Source organism: Bacillus rossius, chromosome 3, assembly GCF_032445375.1.
Source record: "Bacillus rossius redtenbacheri isolate Brsri chromosome 3, Brsri_v3, whole genome shotgun sequence".
NCBI lineage: Eukaryota > Metazoa > Arthropoda > Insecta > Phasmatodea > Bacillidae > Bacillus > Bacillus rossius.
In genome coordinates, this window is record NC_086332.1 from 72273771 (window position 1) to 72298780 (window position 25010).

Below are 25010 nucleotides of genomic sequence, written 5' to 3' on the forward strand. Positions count from 1 at the left end.
GCAACCTAGGCCACTTTTCCTTTAATACTGATAGTGCCAAGACTCCTGGAAATAGAAAACAATTTGGAAAAACAATTTATCCATTGACGATCTCTACTTCGGAATGCTAGTTAACAGGTTTGGTAGGATAAATATAATGTCTACTTTGGTTAATGAACTAATCGTCAAATTTCAGTTCTGAAGAAATTGGAATGCTATATTTTTTGTTGAAATAAATAGTATATTCGGGTAATGTTTACTATATATATACATTATTTCACGCCATCTTTTGCAACTGATTTCATGGCCAGACCATCTACTCTCTAATAGCTTCAGCAGGAAGTACAGCTTCCAATTCAGATGTTAAAATATATTTACTCAATCATCGATAAGCAGCTGCAGCATATAAAGGAAAGCTCCTTAGTAATCTTGAGATATAAACGGAAGTAGTACTCAACAGGCTTTCTTTACAACACCCCTATTAAGTAAAAATGTATTGAATTCCATTCGATGTATCGAAATTTAAATTTGATCAACATTTATATTTCTTGAAATTTTGTATCTTTTATCTATGCTGTAAATACGAAATAGCATATTATTAAAAGCTCTTTAATGTGAATAATCCTGAATGAAATGTTTACTAAGAATAATAATTGCACACAAATAAACTTAAACTTAGTACGATTGTTTGCCGAAAATGAGATCAGATCCACATCTTCCGCGCAACATGAGCGAAGTGTGTCGATTGTGTTTGTCGAGTGATGATGAGACTTTACCAATATTTGGCGAGGATCAGGCATCCTTGCACCGGACACCGCTTCCCTTTCGAATACTGGCTTGCGTGTCTGTTGAGGTCAGTTAATCATTTTATTTTACGTAAGTTTAAAGTTTAGATTTAAAAAAAAAATTTTCTGTGGTTCCATTCAAACTATTTTATCTCCTATCCTCAAATGTAAATAGTAATAATTTACACATTATAGGTTAGTTTTGTGCAGTCATTGATTAGTTTTTGAGGTTAGGTAGTGTATTGACGAAATTATTTTTAGTTGGTTATAGTGCATACCATTCAAAGGTAGTCAAAATGTATTATTTATTATGTACAAATGCATTTTAAGCTTATAAGTTTAAATTTAAACATTGTTTATTTTTTTTAATATTTCCTTTGCCACACATAGTCTATGCTTTTGGTCGAAGGGATGCATATAAATTAAAAAAAAAAAAAAAAAATTAAAAAAAAAAAATGTACGTGGAGTTAACGTGCAACACAAGTGAAACTTCTTGCTTATTAGGAATAAATATAAATTATTGGTATTTTTTTACATCAACTAAGAGATACCTAATTGAGAATAGTAAGTATGCTGGTATAATCTCAAATGAAAAAATGCCTTTTTCCGTTCCCTGTACTTTTGTAATCGTTCACTGGAACTTTTTGATGAATCTTGTGGCGGTTTATTTCCACGTTGTCATTGATAATATCAATCAATCAAATTATCTACTGCCTTTTTATTATTTTTAGGCAGGATATTAAATCATGCTCAAGCTGAATAAAATGAAAGAACAAAGAAAAAAAAAAAAAACACTCCAATTGAACATAATTTACACTTATAAAGCTGACCTCTTAAGGCTAACATCATTTTAAAATTTTCAATCACACATTCACATAAATATAAATTATTCTTATAAAGTTAGCCTAATTGCAAAATTCAAAACCTCTTTTACACACAAAATATGAATCGTAGCTACTTTAAATAAAATAAAAGTAGTAGCATCAACCACTAACCGTTACGAAAATTGAAGAGTAAACAAACACAACAGCATTACAAGAATTCCGTAGCATCATTGCTGCGTCATTTCAACTACCTCTCCCCTGCTGTCTCCCATCTGGCTGTTACGGTACAACTATCATATAGTATGCAATGCTACGTACCTATCCCCCCTTTTTTCATCTTCCCATTCGACAGCTAGTGCATGCGTTGGAGTGGCGTTGCCGCCACTGATGCACATTCCTGCTCTACCGATTCCCCCACCACATACTTAACTATTCCCCGTATGCGATCAGAATTTTCGTAACCCTCAAAAATTGTAGCCCCTCAGCAAAGAAGTTTCACTTCAAAAATCTATCTAAAATAATAAGTTTAAACATTGAAACATTAGTTAATGGAGCGAATGTTTTTGGGTGTACTATAAGAGCATTCACAGTCATATATCAGAAGGAGACCTAGTTTGTGCAATTTTTTGCTAGTTATAAAAATTGTATGGTAAATATTTAGTACAGGGGCGCATGAAAAAAATGGCAAACAAATAATTTAAAATGCATTTTTTATTTCCTTACCTTTTTCGTAATCACTGTGTAAAACAGCATTGTCATATTTCTATTATTTCATTAGCTATGGCAGAATTATTTTACAGTTACGTATATACATACAAGAATATGATTTTCGGCATGTTTAATTCTTGGAAAATAATTTGCATATCCTTTGAAATCCGAAAACACATTTTATTTTGGTTCCTAATATTTTTGTTACCATTATACAAAATGTAGGTAATGTAGATACTGTATGTAGTTTACAGTTTTATCGAATGGCTAAATACACTTTTGAAACAAATTGTACTGTTTACTAGTTGAAAGAGGTGCTGTGGTTGAGTGGGGCAACTGGGGTTAAATTCGGGCAGGGTCAATCCCGAAATTTTCGCAAGTAGGAAACATAGCAGACGTTGCCATTGCCTGTGAGTTTTCAGTTTCCCCCACCAAGTATTCCGTGACTGCTCCGTAGTGATCTCATCTCACCTCTCATATTGTTCCAGGCTGTCCCTTGGGTAGAGCCACCGGCTTTTCTTAGTGTCAGCCCCATTCCATCCATGTATACGCTGACCCAAGCAGTAAACTACATGTCGATTTTCATTTTGACTAGTTGGAAGCAATTATGCCAACTGTACTGACCTTTGTTATGTTAACTTGAAATTTTTTAATATGTTTCACTTATTTATTTTAATTTATGTTTCATAATACTTTGTATTTTGCGAAAAACAAAGTTATCACTTCAAGTGGGATGCTTTGACTACATTTCAAACTGTCCCTTTTTATATTTAAAATATAGGCCTAGTGATGAAAATTTTCTTCGCTGAGACTTTTCCATGAGAGATTTCTCTGATCCTGTTGTCGCCACTCATGCATGCAATTTGATCAGTGGTCCCCAGAGATCCTTAGAAACATAGCGTAGCTGGGTCTGTTTCCAAACGATAGGAATTTTTAGTGTCAGTATTTAATGGCCGGGGCTAAGACTGTTATCCACCCTAATTAGTTTTCCATTTTAAGTAAACATTCTTTAATATATCACTTTCGTGAATACAAATGAACTTACAAAAACAAAGACCTGCATGAACTAAGCACTGTATAATATTATTTTAGATAAAGAAATTTTGTGTTTCAGGAAACATTGGCTAATAAACATATTATTATTGGGCACTTTTTATTAATTTCAGTATAGGCCTAATTAATTATATATATTTTTGGTACAAATAGCAACATTTTTTTTTCTATTTTCCATGACACAAATGACAATAACTTGTAAACCTAATTCACAGTATTCAACAGGATGCTACTGGTACACTAATATAAACAGTCTACTGGACAATACATTGTTTCTCACATAAAAAAAATTTTGCATTTACAGAACCATCAAAGAAATTAATAGTACCTATTTGTAAAAAAAAGAAAAACATTTTTCTACAATTTTTTTTTGGGAAAAACAGCTTTCTTTAAGAAATAACCAATAGATATTTATTTTCTAAAGCATTGGGCAACTCACACAATTTAAAAGCTATTTTTAGTATAGGCCTACATAAAACGTAGAGACAAAGATTTTTCTTCTCAAGCATTTAGGATTTTATACCAGAGCAAGCCCTCAACATGGAAAACACGAATGATTGGTAGATTATATTATCTTTATAGTCTCTTTGAAGTCTGCGGAAGAAATTTTTCAAAACATTAACTATACATTTAGGTTTCATGAAATGGCCCATGAAATTCAGCAAACATATATTAAAATTTAGATAAGTGTCTGTGTGAAATAAGAGTGAGTTCACATTATAGGCCTACCAGATACTTGATAAGATGTTTGGAAGAATTTTGGGTATATATTTTAAAAATCATATTTCTCAGGAATTTACGCTCATTGAGGGTTGTGCTCACCATCATCATCATCATCATCATCATCATCATCATCATCATCATCATCATCATCTTCATCATCATCATCAACACAACTATAATCTGCTGTTTTCAGGTCAGTTGGGTAAATTTCTTCCATCTCATATTGTCTTTCCACCACTCTCCCATGTTCTATCTCTACCTCTGATCTGCACTCCCTCAATCATGTAGTCTTCCCATCTCTTTCCTGGTGTACCTTGCAGCCTTCTTTGCATTATCCTTGTTTTTAGTTTAGCCATTTAAAGTCTTGTAACTCCTGTACTGTAAGCCCTTAAACTTCATCAAATAGAGGTTACCACTGAAAAGACCTGTAAGTGTCAGCTTTGCCACAATTATTTAAGCTACTGACAGCCTTGTAAGCAGGCTAAAATATAAAAACTTGCCAGGAAATTTGTATAAAGTTATGAAAGTTGGAAACCAGTACCTACCTATCTACCTACCATTTTTTTTTGTGGCCATATGATTCATTATATCCATTTTATGTTAGGACACCATTCATGTTTCTGTGTAATATCACATTTACTTGTGTAATAAGCTGTGTGTTTGAGGCCTATTTATTGGTATGCATGAAAATGAAAAATATAGATTGAAATTACCTACTTTCGTTTTCACAAAACTTACAATATTTCCAACCATCTTTGGAAGGATTTTATATTCTTAATTTCATTTGAAATGAGATATCTTCTGCCTATCATAAAAGTAGTCATGTTTCACATAACAGTTACATAGTCTTTCTTTGGCAGTGGACTGGCTTAGGATACTTGAATGCATTATAAAATTCATCTGTGATGAAAGCTTACACAGTGTTGTCAGGAGTGTTGCTGCAGGGTTAATTGGTAACAATTATGGAGCTCTTGGTTCCATCTTAAGAGATGGAAACTTATCAGTTGGTGGTTTTTAGTCAGCTCAGTTATGGATAATTTTTATTGAGAATGGTCATTGAAATATATTCTCTGGGGAAAAAAAATTCCTTCCTTTTGCAATTTTCCCATTGTGATGTATTTTTGTAATAATTAAGGATTGAAGATTTGCCAAAATGGATTAAAGGAGTTTCAGGGATTCCATTTGAATGTAATGATGTGTATTTGAATGCTAATTGCATTTGAAGCTTTGGCCCAGTGATCCATCTCCTGAGACACCAACACAATATAATATGACTTAGTTTATATTAGTACTACACGTCAATGTAGGCATTGAAAAAATTTATATGAAACTGAACAGACATATTCTTAGGCATATCCTATGGAATTTAATGTGAGTCTCATCTTGTAGATACTTCATTTCTCCATTTAGATAAGTGGCAGTTTCTGAAATTGGTAGTGTTTTACAAAGCTGCCTCTTTTTTAGTTTGTTATTTTTAGATTTTTTTCCATTGAATTTATGAATGATGAGGGCCTGTTGTATAGTGATATTTTTAATTCTTCACACATTATATGCCATGCTACAATTTTCTGATCTGATTCATGGTGACACATATCTGTTCTGACTGGACTATGTGTGAAAAGTTTGTATTAAAACACAAAGTATATGGCTTGCTTTGTGGAATATACACATGATAGGTATGTTGGTCTTCATAAATTTAGTTTCTTTAATAGTTACATCCTAGGATGAGAAGCTTTAAATTAATTTTTTGGCATACATAGATAGTAATAGCTTTTATAACTAGAAATTTGTGTCGGGAATAACCATCACTGAAAATATTCCAGCATCTGATGTGTCATTGACCCACTCTTCTAAAGGTGTAGTTGTATTCTCTCACCTGAGCTCCCAGTTCAAACTGCCCAGCCTGGAACTGACAGTTGGGATTGAATTGAGGCCCACGGCACACACAATCAGTCCAGGTGCTCAGTACGTACCGAACAGTCCAAACTGACAGTTTGGACTAAACTGAAGCCTTCCCTACTCACAATCAGTCTTGTGGTTGCTGTTGCTGTTGGATGTGTCATTTCATTGTACAATATGGAAGAAACTTTGGATGTTGCAATTGCAGTTGCGCTTTTAGTTATAACAAAGGAAAAAAAATAACATAGTACCTAACCAGAAATTATAGACTAATAATTTGGACTGGCGAGAGACTGTTTCCATACACAGCAGTTTGGACTGAGTGTTCTCGAGCCCACAGTCCAATTTTATGGGAAGCCATCAGTTCGCCAGTCCATTAGTTCCGATTGATCAGTCCACCATCATTGCTCACACACGACAGTTCTGACTGATGAGTCCAAACTGACAGTTCGGATTGATTGTGTAAAAAAAGGGGGGGGGGGTTAATTTCTTCTTTCCAACTGTTGTTTATTAAAGCTTCACATACTTTTGGCTTTTGCACTTAATGTTCTTATTAATCGGTTTTCTAAAATAAGTAAAACAGATTTTATAATTTTGTTATTATTTGGAAGTTCCATATCTAGGAGTAGTGTGTTAAGTACCTATATTACCTGTAGATTGATTGTCACTTTTTCATCTTGTTAGTTATGATATCAAAGTATTAATTAGGCTCGTAAGTGCTAGTTATTAACTTAATGCAATAAGAGTTGCTGCAGAAGAATGTTTTTCCTGGTGCACGAAGTACTGAGCTTTACTTAATAAAGGTATGTAAACTACCTTATATCTATCTATCGTACATAAGTAACTCATTTATAGACACAGTTGTATTCAAAATAGGCAGTTTACAAACTTAGTGCTTTTCCATTGCACTTGTCATATGATGCCCTTTTTAGGTTGTCTGATACCTACTTTGGGTTATTACAGTACAGCAATGTCTTTTTTTATGCTTTTTGTGTGTGTCTTGGATACTGCAGCACTAGCTGCCAAGCTGCCAGCCTCACACACATAGCATTCTTAAGCAACTAACTTTCTGGATTGTCTCTTTATTTTTCTGAATGTCTTCTAAGCACCCTGAATTTTTTGGATGGCTTTACCTCAAAGTATACTTAGTACTCCCTCCTAACGGATAATACATCTCCAGTCTTGGAGCTGGTTTTTTTTTTTTTTTTTTAAATTCTGGTATGTGGACCAATGCTGCCAAACTTGGCAAAGAGAGTCTCCCATAATTGGTGCACCTGTAGGTGGTAGCAACACTTTGAGTGCTGATGTTAAAGTTCCTGTGGCTGGTCGTTAACTTGTCGAGCTGGATGAACAGTTTTATTTTTCCGCTCCATATGAGCTACTCCAATCGTGTTCTGTGGAGGTCAAGACCACATGTCCTTTTATGCTCCATCCATAGGGAAGACTCTGAAAATGATATAATCATGGTCCAATGACACATGTAGCTACATCAAATCCCCCATTTTCACTTCCTAAGAGGTGGTTGACAGATTTTCTTCAATCACACCTCAGCCCCAAGACTTTCCTTCCAACAACTTGAAATATTTTGGTTTGGCCCTTCATTAAGTTTGGCAGGGGATGTGTTTTCTTGTGATACCTACAGCATTTTGTATGCCATCCTTTGGTCTAGCTTGGCATGTAGGGATATTGACACCCTCTGTTGAAAGTGTGTGCTCTCAAATAGAATAATTTTTTTCAAGTTTTTAGCCTTGTACCTCAATGATAAATTAGTTTGCTTGTAATGTGTTGGCTGTTGGTACATTTGGTCATTCAATATTACTTTTACTGGTTGAAAATATTTGATATTGATTTTCTGTGCAGTGTGCTGTAGTCTGTGGAGGCTCTTTTTGGTAAGCTACTGGTCAGAAGAAATATAGTGTAGTATGTAACTTTTGCTTAGTCTGATTCACTTGCTGTGTGTCTGCCCTCAGTTTGCCCACATAATTACGAACCTCATGTGTGAGTTCATGGTATACACTCCCTCTTCTCATCTGACTTCTTTATAAGTCAAATTTTCTGATTGTCTGTTTTTTGTTCACTACTTATTTTCTTGCATCTTTTCCTGGTACACTTTCACACTGTGGTAGGTCTTTTCATACTGTTTGAATGTATTTCCTGTTTCTGAAAATCATCCACACTACATGCAACTTTGCATCTTTGTATTTACCTTTTCTTGTCAGAATTTATCATCTAAACCTACATATACAGAATGTAAGGTAGATTCTATTATCCTCAATTTTCACACACACTACTTTTAAATACTGGGGGTGAATTTATGTTAATACATTATGGTTATAAAAACCTAGTTGCAGTAGGTGTTAAAAGAAATTTATTTATATATTAAAATAAATACCACATAGGTCTATATGTTGTGTGCTTTTTTTTTACCTGATCCAAAATTGATAGATTTTGGGTCAATAGAAAGTACTTATATCTTTAGTTTGACTAAAATGTGGACACTATTTTAGTTGTGTTTTTCATTTGCTTTTAATATTAAAACATGGGTAAATTGCAGACTTATAATGTTTGTTTTATACATTAACACAAACACTGGGTTTGATAGCCAACTTGTGATGCATTGTACGGTTGTACTCAGCACCCTTTATTTCGTCAGTCTCTGTTCAACGTACATGCTCATTTTTTTTTAATCATGTATCTGTTAGATTATTACCATAATACGCAGTGATGAGAATATATTGTATCAGTCCACATACTTCAGTTCTTTATTAAAACACATTTCACATAACGCTCCTCACATACATTTTTTCAGAAGAAGCACCCACAATGTAAGTACCAACAGTACAACCCAAATTCATTGTTCCCAACACCTGTTTAATAAACTTCTTACAAAATAAAATCAACATGGCAGCACATTCTAACACTTCCCCTTGTTGCCTGTTTGTTTTATTTATTATGAACACCCAGCAAATTTGAAAATGTGCTGGTCTTTGGACCTGCTAAATCTTTGGTTAATAAGTCTGATATATTTTCACCAGATGGAACATACTTAAGAATAACAATATCATCATTTATGTATTCTCTTATTTTGTGATACATTACTTTAAAGTTCTTTGTTCTTTCTGCTACCCTTTTAGTTTCAGCTATTTGTTTAGCAGACTGATTGTCCACATACAAAACATATGACCCATCAGTATACAGTCCCATACCTAATTCATACAGAAATTCTTTCATCCACACCAACTCTTTTAATGCCTCGAACATAGCTATATACTCAGCATGTGTGGTGGAAGTTGCTATTTCCCCTTGTTTCTTACTTTTCCATGCAACAAGACATTTCCCTATAAATATAACATATCCACTTACAGACTTTGCATCATTGTCATTTGCCCAATCTGCATCACAATAACTACTTACAAAACCCTTGTCACGTCTATACACTAATTTATAATCTTGGGTTGAAACAAGGTATCTCATAACATGTTTAACACCCCGCCAATCTGTAACACTTGGGTTGTGGTACTTTCTGCTCAATTTTCCTACACTAAAGGCAATATCCGGTCTAGTGCATGTAGCTAAGTACAACAAGCAGCCTATAGCTTCCCTATAAATAGATTGATCAAAAGGTTCATTGTCAGAGTTGGCTGACAAGTTTTCCAAGTATGGCGAAGAATATCATTTTGCTTGACTCATAGAAAATTTTTCCAATACACTGGCTATGTAGTTTGACTGACTCACAGCTAGGCAATCCTTTTCATCTTTACATACAAATTTCCCATCCAAATAAGGTTGACATACTTCCAAAATATTTTATTTCAACCAGATTACCAAATTTGATCTTAAACTCATTAATTGCATCCATTTCACCCAACAATATCAGATCATCTACATACACACCAACAATAAGATTTTTTGAAGAAAGAAAAAAAAACACATGGACCTGAAACACACTGTTTCAACCCTAGACTGAGCATTACAGTCATTCAGGGTAACTTTGAATCATTGGGGTTAACTTTGCACCACCCTTCAAATTTCATTCCCTTTGTGTAACACAAAATATACATTTACTATTATTTCTCTTTGGTGGTTGTATACTGAAGCTTGGTTCTTGTTCTATTATTTAAAATGTAAGTTGGTTAGACTGGAGTCTAAATATTTTTTCAGTCACTTGTTATCTATGGTATTGTTTTGGTGTGTCTTTTAGAGTCCTATTTTCAAGTTGATGAGAAAGATTAGGTAAGTGTAATTTAATATTGTTTGCATGTTTATTCTCAACATTGTTGATTAATAATTGTGCACTAAGAATCTTTAACTTTTTTTTAAATTTAAGTTATTGAAATTAACAATAGACATTCACATAACCTCTTAACCACACATTTAGGGTAACTTTGAACCGGCTCAAAGTTAGACAGTAGTGTTACTGCACTGATAATAAACACAAAAACTGCCAAGTTTTGAGTTAAATAACTTACCTGACATAGGCTATTAGGCCTACATAAAAATTAATCTGTTCACTTAATTACATATGTTCACTTAATTATATACAAGGGTGGAATATAGTGCTTTAAAAAATTTCATTCTGTAGACTTTGGGAATTGTTTTGGCAGACAAAACTTTGTTTAGGGCTAACTTAAATCTTTATAATACTGTACCAGTTTAGTATGTAATCATTTAATGATTACATAGTTTTGAAAAACCATGTAATCATTTAATGATTACATAGTTTTGAAAAACCTACCATGTAATCATTTGAAACATTAATAAATGTTAATTCTGTTTGTTGTAGGCCAAAATGCCAAAAGTGAAACCTGGTGGTTCAGTCAGCCCAGGAGTACGACGATATGGAACCAAGAGTCGCTACACAACAGAGGAACTGGAGAGGATCCTCAGTGACATAAAATGTGGCAAAATCAGTCAACGAGAAGCATCAAAGTTGTACAACATCCCAAGAAACACATTGAGGAATAAACTTTCAGGACAACACAACAAGAAAGTAGGAAGACCAACAATATGTTCAAAAGAGGAAGAACTGTTTTTCATTCAACACATTCTGTACCGTAGGGATGAAGGCATTCCAATATCTCTTTTTGATGTTCGGTGTGTTGTAAAATGCTATCTGGATACCCAAAACAGAAAAGTGCAACAATTCAAGGGGAATATGCCAGGTTGGGACTGGAGTCAGTCATTTTTGGAACGACACAAAGCTGCTCTGGAACAGAGACTCGAAACAAATATCAGCAGAAGACGGGCACAAGTGAATGAAAAGACATTAAATGAATTCTTCAACAATTTTGAAGGTGAAGTTAGTGAAGTTTCAGCATGTAATATTTACAATTATGATGAAACTGGCTTCCACGATAACCCCAGTAGAAGAAAACTTCTGTTTCGCAGAAGCTGTCGTCACCCAGAAAGAATACGCAATTCAACGAAGAGTTGCTGCACTGTTGTATTTTGTGGAAGTGCTGATGGCAATTTCATTCCACCTTATGTCATAATGAAAGGTACTCAGAAATGGTCTGACTGGGTGTATGGTGCACCGGAAGGAACACGTCTGAACACATCAAGATCAGGTTGGATCGACAACAAAGTTTTTGATGATTGGTTTGAATACCATTTCCTTCCTATTGCAAAGACAAAACCTGGAAAAATTATTCTTATTGGTGATAACATGTCTGCTCATCTGTCCATTTACACAGTCAAACTTGCAGCAGAAAATGATGTCAGGCTATTGTTTTTTCCACCAAATTCCACTCACTTACTGCAGCCACTTGACGTAGCATACTTCTCTAGTCTGAAAACATACTGGCGTCAAGTTCTATCTAGTTGGAGAGAAACTAAAGGTGGGAAAAAAGTGGTGGCATTACCAAAAGCAGTCTTCTGCCAGCTATTAAAGGCTACACTTGAAAAGGGGCAAGAAACAGGATGTAACAACTTGAGGAAAGGATTCGAGTGTTCAGGACTAAACCCGGTAAACAGAGACAAAGTTCTACAGAAACTTCCAATGTATGCCCGAACTACTGACGAAGTACGAGAAGATGTTGGAAATGAGTTCAGAAAATACATCGAGTCAGTAAGAACAAATGCCAGTGACAGCTGGCAAGAGTGTTTAATCTTTAGAGGAAGTTGAAGCCTACTATGCAAACAAAGAAACGGAGGAAAAACAGGAAATGACTGACAAAGGAAGAGGTGGACCAAGAACTCGAGGAGGCAGATTAAAGACTGATGTCATCTTCAGTTAGAACACAAGGAGGACGTTTGCAGAGTAGAAATGACTCTTGTTCATTAGAAATTTCAGACGGAAATCCATCTACTGCTCCTGTTACTCCTGCGCAGGAAAGCGCGGAAGAAGTAATGTTGGACCACAGCGGTGTAGTGGCAGAAGTGGAGAACACCAGTCAACTGGCATATATGCGATTAATGAACCATCAACTTCTATTGCCACAATAGTAATTGAGCATGAGGCAGTGGGTGAAAACATTTCTCACACAGAACTTGCAAGTGTTGCGAGTTTACCTTCTAACACATACAGTGTTGAAGACTATGTTGTTGTCCATTATGAGGGGGTACTTTATCCAGGGCAGATTATTAAAATAGAGAACAATTTGTGCATGGTTCGATGCATGGAGAAGTCTGGCACCGATTGGAAATGGCCTAAAAATAATGATGATTTGTGGTATGAAAAAACTGATGTTTTTAAAAAATTGTCCCCACAGTGTATAACACCTGCAAGTAATCGTGGAGTTTTTCAAGTTACTGATCCCTTGCTTTGTGCTAAAGTGCTTTTTTAACCAAAAAACTTAACTGAAAACATGTTTGTTTTTCTTAGTTATACTTCTGTAGTAGAGCACTTAGTTATAGTCATTTCAAATGTTAAATTAAATGCTACATTTAGTATTCTATCAAAACATTTTTGTTAATTTATTCAGGTAATATTATTTATGTATTTATTTTATCAATGTGGTCTGTGTTATGTAGAAATGTTTGAAGATTGTTTTTTTTAATCACTTTTCAGTGTTTTTCCGTACAAAAAATTACACTTTAATACTTAAACTTTATTATTTCTCTTTCTCATCATTGCCCATTATAATACATCAACATTTAATTTTAAAAGTGCATTATATTAATTGTTGGAAACTGTTGGCCTAGATTTTTAGTGTATGTTGTTTGTTTCTTCCAGTGGTGCAAAGTTAACCAGACTTCTAACTTCCACAAAATAATGCATTTCTCATGGGAAAATGTTCCCTGGTTCAAAGTTACCCTGATTGTCAGTGTAACTTTGCACCACGATAAAATTGAAATTTTTGCTATATAATTAATAACTTATTGCATTCTTAGCAACATGTAACTATTATTTAGGAGTACTACTTCCATTTTATACCTTTTACCATATGAATACCAAAACAACACAAGTTAGACAACTGTTTATAGACAGAATGTGGTTCAAAGTTACCCTGAATGACTGTATATTAGAGACATGATCATTCCAATCTTTGCCAGCCTGATGTAACCCATATATACTCATTTTTAATTCACAGACATATTCACCATCTGAGACAAAATCTTTACACATTTCAGGCAATTTCATGAACACAGGAACTCTCAAAACACTTTTTAGAAATGCTGCATTGACATCAACATGTTGCAGATCCCAGCCCATCTGTACACTCAGTGCAAACATTATTCTGATACTGTTTCTTCTAATAACAGGACTATATGTTTCCCAGTAATCTATACCAAACTTTTGAGTATGACCTTGAGCCACAAGTCTAGCTTTGTATTTTTGTACCTTACCCTCCTTGTTAAATTTCCTTTTGAATACCCATCGGTACCCAATCACATTTACTCCTACAGGTTTCTTTACAACCATCCAAGTTTTATTACGTTGTAAATTCTCTATTTCCTCTAACATGGCACTTCTCCAAAAGTCTTTCTCCTTACAATTAAGAGTTTCGCTTACGGTTTGAGGTTCTTTGTTATTGCTGTACTTTGACAAATTACAACAACCCACACAGTTGGAAGACTGTCTTGGTACTTCAATTCTCTCCGACTTCCTGACTTCAACTCTTGGGTCAACATTGAGTTTCTCCATTTCAGTGGGATTTGTATCATTGTCGTGAACATCTACACTTTCAGCAGCGACACTAGTCTCAGTCTCAATGTTTTCAATGCCAGCAACATGTTTATCATTCGTGTTTACAACAGGGCAGATATCTAAATTTTCTACAATGCTATCATAAAAATTTCCTTTATCACCTTCGACTTCACTTGAACCTACATCATCCAAATTTCCAATGTCATCCTCAACCTCTAAAGTTTTACACAGCTGATGGGTGTATTTGGTTCTTGACTGTGAAATTTGAAAGGAAACACATTTTCATTGAACACAACATCCCTAGACAAAATAACTTTGTTTCTCCTCAAACTCCACAGCCTATAACCCTTCACACCATGTTCAAAACCTAAAAACACACACCTTTCCGCCCTCTTTTCCAGCTTCCCATGATGTATGGTTGCTGCCCACGCTTCACAGCCAAAAAATTTTATGTCATCAACATCTTCCTTACTAAGTGCTTTACCATTCGGGTGATTCTACAAATATGGGAATATTTATGTCTTAAAGTAATTTAAGCCTCCATTACACAATGTTATAATATTGGTTTTCCCCCACAGTTAGGTTTTAGTTTATACTGCCTTTTTCAAAAATTTTATTCTCCAAAATATATTTATTTATCAAAAAAAATTAATTTAAATTCCTAAAATGTCATTCACATGTCCTGTCCCATTCACGTAATTTTTCACATTCTCACAGATTTCTACTGGAAATTATCTGTTATTCTGTTAATATTATTATTTATTTTCATTTAAAATGATGCTATAAAGAAAATATTAACTGAACAAACTATGAAAGTGCAAAAAACTATTTTAAAATTAATATAGTGATTGTCCTAGGGATTTTTGGTCATTAACATGTCTGAAAAGAAGATTTTTTTTTACTAAGAAAGGAAATTTGTTATGTCTGGTTACGCTGCCTGAAAACCAACATGGATGTCTCTTCTTAACTAGCGCAAGTTGTTGCTGACTTTATTTCAAGAACTGTGTGTTTAACTACCAACTTTAATCCAATTTGAAGGGGAGAGCTTTTATTTATTATCATTAACATGATTTATTTTAATAGCTAAATATGAAATATAACTGAATTTGGATAATACTTCTGGGTAAACCTTCCAGTTGCAGGCATTTGGCCAAATTTTTACATAGTTGCCTTATAAACTGGCTTGTGTAGAAGCATTAAACAACCATTTTGTCATTCACATGGCTGGTTTGCTATGTAATCCACATGCCTCAAATTTGGGCATGTGAATGACATAAGCTATGCGAATGACATTTTCACAATTGTAGCCTACTATTATGTGCTATAAAGTGTAAAAATGGCTTTGTATGTGTGTGCATGTGTTGGTGAGTCAAGGATGTAATGCCTTATTTCAGTTTTATATCAATTTTAAGATTTTATGTGTACAGTGTATATAAAATTAAAAGTGAACAGTATTTTAATTTACAAATAATGAGTAAACCTTCCCCTTATGACAACTGATTACAAATGCCATTTGATTTACCTGTGCAAATAAAAATAATTTTGTTCATTGTTAATCATAAAAAAAAATTGTAATCAATTCTTCCTTGTCCTATCACTCATGTACTTTATATTGGATGCAATACACTAAACTAAACTTTTTTTCAGGACGTGGAAAACATGCCTAAAAAAAAGCTCACAGAAAATGAAAAAAAAAAAAAAAGAAAGAAGAAAATTATGAGAAAGGGAGAGAAGAAAGAAGTTGAGGGAAGATCCACAAAAAATGAACAACATACATTAAAAGAGAAGCAGGGGTACATAAAAAATAAAGAAAAAGGTGTAGGTAAATTAGTAAAGGACATGTATCATAGAGAGCTGAGGAACAAATGCAAAAACTGTATAAGAAACACAGCTGCATAGAGAAAGAAAAAGCAAGGTTTGCAAGAAATTTTTCAAGATTCACCTCCAGAAAGTGATTTAGACACTGTCTCTCACCATTCAAGGGAAGAAAGTTTGCAGATAGATCATGAAGTGCCACAAAATATTGAACTTGGCAGCAGCACCAGATGTTCTGAAAAAATACTTTTGTTAACTACACCCAAGATAAGGAATTTTGTGCATGATCAAACCACCTATTCCAGCATCATCAACCAAATTCAAAGTGCCTGAAAAATCAAAAATTGATAAACTCTGTAGTGAAGTACTGCGAAGACCCTAAGTGTTAAACTAAATTTAAAATTTGTGAAAGTGTAAAAAACTTATGCTAATTTCAAAGTAGAGTTTGTTTCAGAGTATAATTAAAACATTTTATATTAATCAATCAAATTGCATTTAATTTTGTATTTGCTGTATATCTGATCATTCACCTGCTCATGAATGTCATTAACATGCCCACATGTCATTCACATGCAGACACATGTCATTTACATGGTTGTGAAAGTATACAAAAATGAAAACAAAAACAGATAAAAATATTTAAGCTTTGCTGATACCATGCCGTAATTATGTACCTCTTTAAGTATTAAAATTATTTTTTTGGAAATTTTAAAACGTATTTGACATTTTGATTTTTAGCTATACAGAAATATCCTATAATTGTAGAATCACCCATTCCATACTTCATATGGAATTTTGAGGTTAAGTGGCTTTGACGGACATCTATTCCTGATAAAAGAAGCCATTACAACGGCTTCTCCCCAAAAAGCAGCAGGTAGACCTGATTCAAACAACAAACATCTAGATATAGATAAAAGTGTCTGATTTAACCTTTCTGCCCGTCCATTTTGCTGTGGACTGTATCCTACTGTTTTTCTATGTACTATACCCTTTTCATTACAAAAATTCTCAACTTCCTTATTTAAGTATTCACTCCCCCTGTCTGATTGTACACACTTAACTTTCTTGCTGAACTGATTCTCTACACTGTTCACATAGCATACTAATGCACCTTTAACCTCACTTTTGTTTTCCAATGTGGTAACCTGTGAAAACCTGGATTTGTCATCTAGAAAGGTCACAAAGTAATTTGAACCTCCATTCGTTTTTGGTTGTAGTTTACCCACTACATTTGTATGTATTAAGTCCAGAATCTCCTTAGATTCGCTGTCACTATTTTTAAATGATTTTCGTTTCATTTTTGCTTCTACGCATGTATCACAAAAATCTAAATGATCCTCAACCTCCACGTCACAAACCTTTGGCAACATGCTCATGTGACCCATTCTTTTGTGCCTCAATACAGCTTTGTGAGCTTTCATTACACATCCCCCTACACTATTTTCAATCTGTGCAGCACACCCTACAATATTTTCACTAACATTGTAACTTTCACACTCTACTACATACAGCTCATTTCCAACATTATGACCAGTAAACAAACAGTCATTGTTATCATAAACTTTCACACATCTATTTTTAACAATGACTTCAAGCCCTTTCAGATCAAGTTGATTCACAGACAATAAATTTCCACTTAATTCAGGTACATAAATAACATTGCTCAGACTAATTGTCCAGCCACCGCTTTTGTCTGACATTTTCATTATCACTGTACCCTTACCAGCTACTGCAATAAATTCTCCATCTGCTATTTCAACTTGTCCTTCTGCTGGAACAAACTTACTATAGACTGACCTGTTTGATGTCATATTATGAAATGCACCGCTATCAATCAGCCACATACCACTTCCTTGGCCATTTGCTTTCCCCCCCTTTACACTCAATGCTTTATACTTCACCACGGAATGATGACCTTCAACCTGCTTACTGTCATCGTTCCTCCTCCTGCAGTTATCTTGATCTTGCATCTCAGCCGTACAAGCTTTAGCCTTCAAGCTCTCTGGGTAATATGTAGTATGTCGATGTTGATCCCTCGGTGTCATGCCAAGTTGATATTGCTGTCGACCTTGGTCACCATAGAGTTCTCTCTTCATATTTGGACAGTACCTGGCGATGTGGTTTCATTCACTACAGTCAAAACACAGCATAGGCCCATTATTTTCTTGATAATTTCTTTTTGCCAATCTGTCCCTGTCTCTTCTGGCTTCAAATGTCTTCCTTTCATCTGACCTTCTGTCATCATCTCTGCTACCATGCCAATTTTTCTTGCTGTCTTGTCTGTAATAACTTCTCTCTGCCCTTGCGGTGAATGCTTTGGCTTCATCTTCATCACACTCCAGCCTCTCCTGTCGTTCTTCTAACAACAATTTATTTTTCACGTTTTGTAGGTTAAGACCATCTGCCAAATGAATGCTTCTTATTAGTGATCCATATTTGGATCTAGGTAACCCCAAAAGTAAGAATGCAGCTCGCGCAGCATCGGTAAACACTAGTTCATTCTCTTCCAACCTTCTGCAGTACACCAACACTTTATTTACATACTCTCTCATGGACATGTCACTAGTTTTTTTTAATCTCTTCTAGTGTTGTTACATGTAGAAGATCCAAATCAATACATACCATTCGCAGAGTAAGCTATGAGTCTCTGGCTCGTTCGCATGTTTCCACATCAATTAATAGCGAGTCACTAATTCTTTGAATAATGTAGTTGAGTGCATCTTTATCTTTCGCCACTTGCTTAGGTGTTAAATTTTAATCATTATTAAGAGGATATCCCGGTTCAATAGCATCGCACCATCGTTTTTGCTCTAGTGCCGCTTGCATTCGTCGCGACCATGCAAACCAACTGTCTTCTCTCAACTTTTCAATATCATCCATTTTCTTTGCCATCTTGATACCACAGCAATAATTACATTCATGCTTAACCACCTATTATTTCTTCACTCAAATTATTAGAGCACTGCCTGGGCCCATAACCTGTTAGATTATTACCATAATACGCAGGAATGAGAATATATTGTATCAGTCCACATACTTCAGTTCTTTATTAAAACACATTTCACATAACGCTCCTCACATACATTTTTTCAGAAGAAGCATCCACGATGTAAGTACCAACAGTACAACCCAAATTCATTGTTCCCAACACCTGTTTAATAAACTTCTTACAAAATAAAATCAACATGGCAACACATTCTAACAGTATCACACTCGCTGTCTTATCTTGGAAATAAAATCTCCTACCACTCCTAGTAACATACCTACCCATCTGCTCCATTCTTTTGATTGGAAGTAGTGGGTTCCCTATCCACTGATGGATTGTGGGGCCTATTCTCAAACACTTTAAACCCCTCCTGAACAAGACTTCCTCCATATTTACTTCCTATCCCATTCTCTGGCTGTTTGTTCATTGTTTTATTGTCCTTCAGTGTGGCCTGCCCATGGAGCTAATATACAGTAATACATCTGGAGAGGACAAGGGAAGGCCAGCAAAGGATGCGAGGTGAAGCCGGGTATCGGCGTTTGTTCCCTGCTTCCTACGCTGGAAGAAAACGAAAACGAGCCAAACTTGTTTCGCGCGGCCGTAAAATCCTCCAAACTAAACTCGCAACAGCTCCGAAACTATCAAAACAATCAAACTGAAAATTTTACTGAATTATCTGTAAACATTCTTCCCCACACCGCTTTAATCTTTTTTTCGAAACATGAATACTTTCATTTTTAAAAATTAAATACCTATTTACTGCCAAATTTTTTTGTGAATACGCAGAGTAAATTTCAACATCGAGGAAAAATTTTTGTTTGCAACTATAGGTGGGGGACACCTGCGTATGAAATTAGGAAGAAGCTTCAAATTTTATTTATATACCACTCTTGACGCATTCAACCCCATACTTTTATTTTTACAGAGAGTTGAAGTGGGAATAATGTTTCAGTGGGTAACACTACCGACATATGTCTTCGTAACGCACTTCTTTTTGTTATTATACTTCTCAAATTTTATAATTTCATACACAACGTTTATAAAAAACTAATTCTTACTTTTCATTTAATCTATTACAAATCTCTTGTAATATACGTGTATTAGTAGAAGTTAGAAGTCTTTTCAATATCATGTTCATGTTCCAGTCTACTTACTCAACCAACGTAACATGCAAACCTTAGCTAAACACTGGTAGAGAATTGTTTGTAATAACTGTAATGCTATGCATATACTGACAATGTAAGAAACTTTCAATTTTATTAATTGTTTGCATAAGAATTAATAATTTTAAAAAATCATAGAATAGGCCTTTATAGACTGAAAACTTTTCACGAAGTTTCAAGTAGCGTACATAAAAGTTTTTAAATATATATAATTACCAAATATTGTTGAATATATTTAACATTTTTATACATGTTACAACACACATATAATAACAAGCCTATATAGGATATAAAAAGACAGACGCCAAATTTTAGCATTTTGGATTTCTTTTCTCTGTGTGAATAAAATAACAGTTCTTAACATAGTTGCTAATACATACTGTACTATATTTCTTAAAAAAATACGAAAACCCCTGACATCGTCACCATAACAATGATAAATTTGCAAAATAATTAAGGCACGTCTTTTAATGCTACGAAGCACACTTTTAAGAGAAATGTTTTAAACTTATGTTTGGATTTATCTAATATCTTAAAAGCATTGTGAAACCGTTCCTTTGAGGGAAACCTTAATATACCGAACACCATATCATCCTTTAATCGAGTTAGATTTTCGCTTCTTAAGACCCATTTGTCTTCAAAATGCACTGTACACAATGCATGGTTCGGAGACGCAGTCCAATTTTTCCGCTTTGTCGCTTTTTCCCAGATCTGTCGTTGACCGTCACGTTTTGGAAATCTATGAAAAAAGTAAAGAATTATACTTACAACTGAAACAACTTCTCTTTGTTAAATAGTTTTCTTAGGTTTTTCGAAAAGTTCGAAGATTAGTTACTTCCGTTTAAAAAATTTCCACTTTTTTTCTGATGCTTCAAAAGTTTTGGGAATTAATTTAGTTAACAAATGAAAAAAAAAATCTTTAATACATGTAAAAAGCAACGCCATCCGGCTTGGAATTCCATCGATTTGTACAGCCATATGCGCTACAGGAAATCACCATTGTAGCCGCACACCAGCGACACTCAAACCTCAAGGACAAGTGGGCTGGGGCTGCGTTTGCAGTAGAAATACGCTCTCTTCCTCTTTCTTTTCAACCCTTCTTTGCAACCGGCTGGCTTCGCTCTCGCCCTACACATGTCCACTCCAGATCTTCTTACATGCTCCTTGGGCCTGCCCGAGTTCCTCAGTTACTGGACTTTATGTATTTGTGTGTTGTCTTTGGGTGTAGGTACTACTTCCTGTTCAACACTTTTAGTTTTGGAGTGCTTTATGTGACTAGTGTTTTGCCTAACATGACCACCATCTTCATCTTTCAGCACTCAATATGACCTGGGCTCCCTACATTTCCTCAACACAACTCCTGGCTCCCACTGATACTTTTTATCTATCATAGTCACTACCTTATCACCTTGCTCATACAATGTCTCTGTCCATTTGGCTGTTTTTTCATGCTATGCCTTTACTTTCTCCTGTTTAGCACATATTAATTTGTGAATTTCAGCCTGAACTACCGGTCTAAGTGTCTCCATGCTTACTGGCACCCTGTTCATGTGGTCGTACTAAACAATATCTGGTCAGGGGATGCCTTTAGCCCTATCACTGGTGTGTTATCTGTGCACTTTCACGAGATCCCTGTATTTGGACCCTTCTACTGTACTTTTGCGGAGCATATTTTTGCTAATACCAACTGCTTTCTCTGCCTTTCCATTAGATAGATGGTAATGGGGGCTACTTGTGGCTATTTGGATCCCTTTACCGCAAAGAACATTTGGCATTTATGTGACCGAAATGGCACATTGTCAGCGAGTAGATTTATATAAAACAAAAATAAGGTAATGTGAATACGGTATGCTGTATAACCCCAAAATTTAGATTAATACATCATATTGCACCAAAATGCAATTAAAATCATGAAATTAATCTCATTTTAAAACTATTACATTCAAATCACAAAAATAATCCTTTATACTTAGAATTAAATTTTTTTTATTTAGGTAGACAAAGTTCATACCAATATGTATGGACCAAATGAATGTAAAAAAAAAAGTTATATTATGTTTGATCTTGGATTTTCTGACTAACTCATATTTACATTACAGATGTAGGTATATACATTTTTCAAACACACAATTGCTTGCCAATTAATTGTTATAGTTAAGAGTAGGTAAATTTGTTCTAGACATGTGTGTACATTTTTTGAATATTGTAAAAGTACATTGTGCATTTGGTGACATGAGTATTAAGGAAATTTAACTGTCTTACTTTTTGAATAATATTCTTTTTTATGAATAAAAATGATTTATAAAATTATAATCATAACACCAAAAACTCCTGTTTTAAATTCAACTGGCCAAAGTATAAATTTAATATAATCTTATGTTAACCCACCACCCATGTACGCTATGGATACAAGAACATGTGCCACAAAGATGCTGAAGTTCTGTTGACTCTTGGATCAGCATAGGGTGTAATTTAATCTAAACCAAGAGTTTGGGCGTGAGGCATGCATTGTAGGGAACTTAATGGAATCTGCTGCATTGTGTTTTCAGGCCAGTTAAGAAGCCTTGTTTTTGAAGCAACATGATAAGATAATTTCCTTTGAGTGCTTGTCCCATGGTTCATTGTTTCAACAGCTGTTTGCAGTTGTGGTGGCTTTGTCATAAACCTCTGCACATGATGGTGTCCTTTTGTATGATGTACGGAACCACATGAGCTTGGCCCTACTATTTCAGCAGATCTTATGTATCTTGTATAGCTAAGTAACCACAAAGAAAATTCATTTGGTTTTGACTTGACATCCAGTGATTAAAGACACTTTTATATGGTTTTTGTTTATGCTTGTCCCAGATTGATGAGAAAGGTGTTTAGGAGAATGATGCAGAAAAGTGCTGGTTGCAGTTGTCTGTAAGAGAATATAGAAAAAGGGCAAGGATTAGGAAGTTGTCGATAATGGTTATTATTTATGTGAAACATCTAGGGTGTAGTACGCAGTGCAGCCTGCAGTTGGTGCTTATGCTGCAGCGTGATGGCGAGCACAAACATTTCAATGGCATTTGAAAAAAGGGAAAGGTAGAAGAGAAAAAAAAAAGATACAGCAGTTTACCGTTTGTTTCGCTAACAGTAGTCTTAAAAGGCTAAATCCATGGCCATGTGGCTTTTCTAATACGTTATAAATACATTGTGATATAATAATGTATAATATATTATGAAAATTATATAATTTTTAAAGTGTTGTATTAAAATACATGTTGTGTTAATACATAGTTTGTGTTACAGTAGGTTAGATGTTACACGTCACTGGGGAGTACTGAAAAATTAATTTTTTTTGGTAATGTTTCTTTAATAATACTGTTTCATTTCATGGTCCATCTTTTAAATGTTCATATTATTTTATCATATCTTGTGTAGTTATTCATTGGCCTCCATACCATTTGCGCTTCTTAAAATAACTAACATGGTTATCAAAAAAGGATTTAATTTTTGATACTCATATTTAGTAATTTGGATGATAGAACAATAAGTTTTTACTAACTGGGTGATGGGGGAAACAGGGTGGAAAATGATAGCTCTGTTAATTGTTAACAATGTCTATTTATTAAACTAAGATTAACATCAATTTCTGCCTGCAAAATTTTAACACCTAATATACTAAATGCAGACACCTCGTCTCATCGCTAACTCCACCTTGCCGATGTTACTTTGGGACTTCCTTTCCGCCGCACAGTTGCTCGTCGCCGAAGAACTCGCCTGCTCGTTATTGTCGCCAACTATAACTCGTTGATATCACTACCAATGACTCAAACTCCAACAACTTCAGACTCGCTGGCATCACCACCAGCTTCTCGGCGGAATCCTCATGGACTCACCCGAACCCTGTTTCTCCGTTGGAACTCATCTCCTAGGGCATTGTTTACTCTCCCTGAAAGCCTGCCGGTTACATTGGCATCATACGCGAGCTTATGAAACATGTGGTGTTTCTTCTTACGCATGTGCCTGGAGCGAGGAGATGAAGGTTGATTGACAGGTCACAAGCATTTGCACATGGCACCACATTCCAGTGGCCGGCACAAGTGACGTTGCACACCAAGTGGGTATCTTCCCAAGCCGTTCTTGTGACAATATATACTGCCCATATTTCTTCTATTTCTGTGTTAGTAATGTAGGTTTGATTTAATTCCTCAGGTTGCATTCATTCTAAATGTGTTGAAATTCTGCTGCATGAAGAGAAACCAACAATGTTAGGTTGCTTCTTTTTAAGTCATGTCCTCTCTTCACAATTTGAATGCATGCTGTATTTTCTTGTTAAAAATTTTTGTATGTAAGTGTGTGTTAAGTAGGCCTACATACTAAAAAATGTGTTGGAGATTTAAATTGCTTTTGACAACTGGTCAACATCACACAATTTACATCACTGTTTCTTATTCTGCTGAGATTCTAATCTAAACCACTTTAGTAGTGAGTGAGTGCTCTTATCATTATCACTCTTGGTTCTGAAGACATAAGCTATTGATGACAGAATGATTTTTGTCTTCTTTGTCAAAATCAGCAGGTGTAATTTAACATGTCTTTGTTTATTTTTGGTGTTCAAAAAGACCAGCACTTTATGCTTAAAAACCTGCTATACCTGCACATTATATTTAATGTACAAAACCAAGTCTGCAGTTTTTGCAGATTTTATTTATTTTATTTATTTTCCACTGGTATTTTAGATTAAAATGAATTGGCTGAAAAACAGCTATGTTTACGATGAGTGGACTACATTTTTTACAATTTAAATTACATTCCTGTAAATATTTACATTCTATTTTGCTGGTAAACTACAAGGATGTGTCCGACAGCGAACAACTTTTATTCTATATTTGTGATGCCATGATACTTCCAAGTTTTTTTATTCAACAGACCAAAAACATGTACACGAAGGCATTGTTTCATGCAAGTTCTGAAGTTACAACAATATCTATGAACTAAACACCGAACTTCAAACAT

General features: G+C 34.8%; 1 protein-coding gene across 1 annotated transcript in view; it reads left to right on the forward strand.

The window, feature by feature from the left end:
• The first annotated feature begins 537 nt into the window (after nt 1–537).
• LOC134530887 (uncharacterized) overlaps nt 538–25010 on the forward strand; it is a 34668-nt gene continuing 10195 nt past the window's right edge. The window contains exon 1 of the mRNA XM_063366164.1: nt 538–832. Coding sequence (XP_063222234.1) covers nt 677–832 — 156 coding nt within the window. The 5' untranslated portion in view covers nt 538–676. The remainder of the gene's footprint in view (nt 833–25010) is intronic.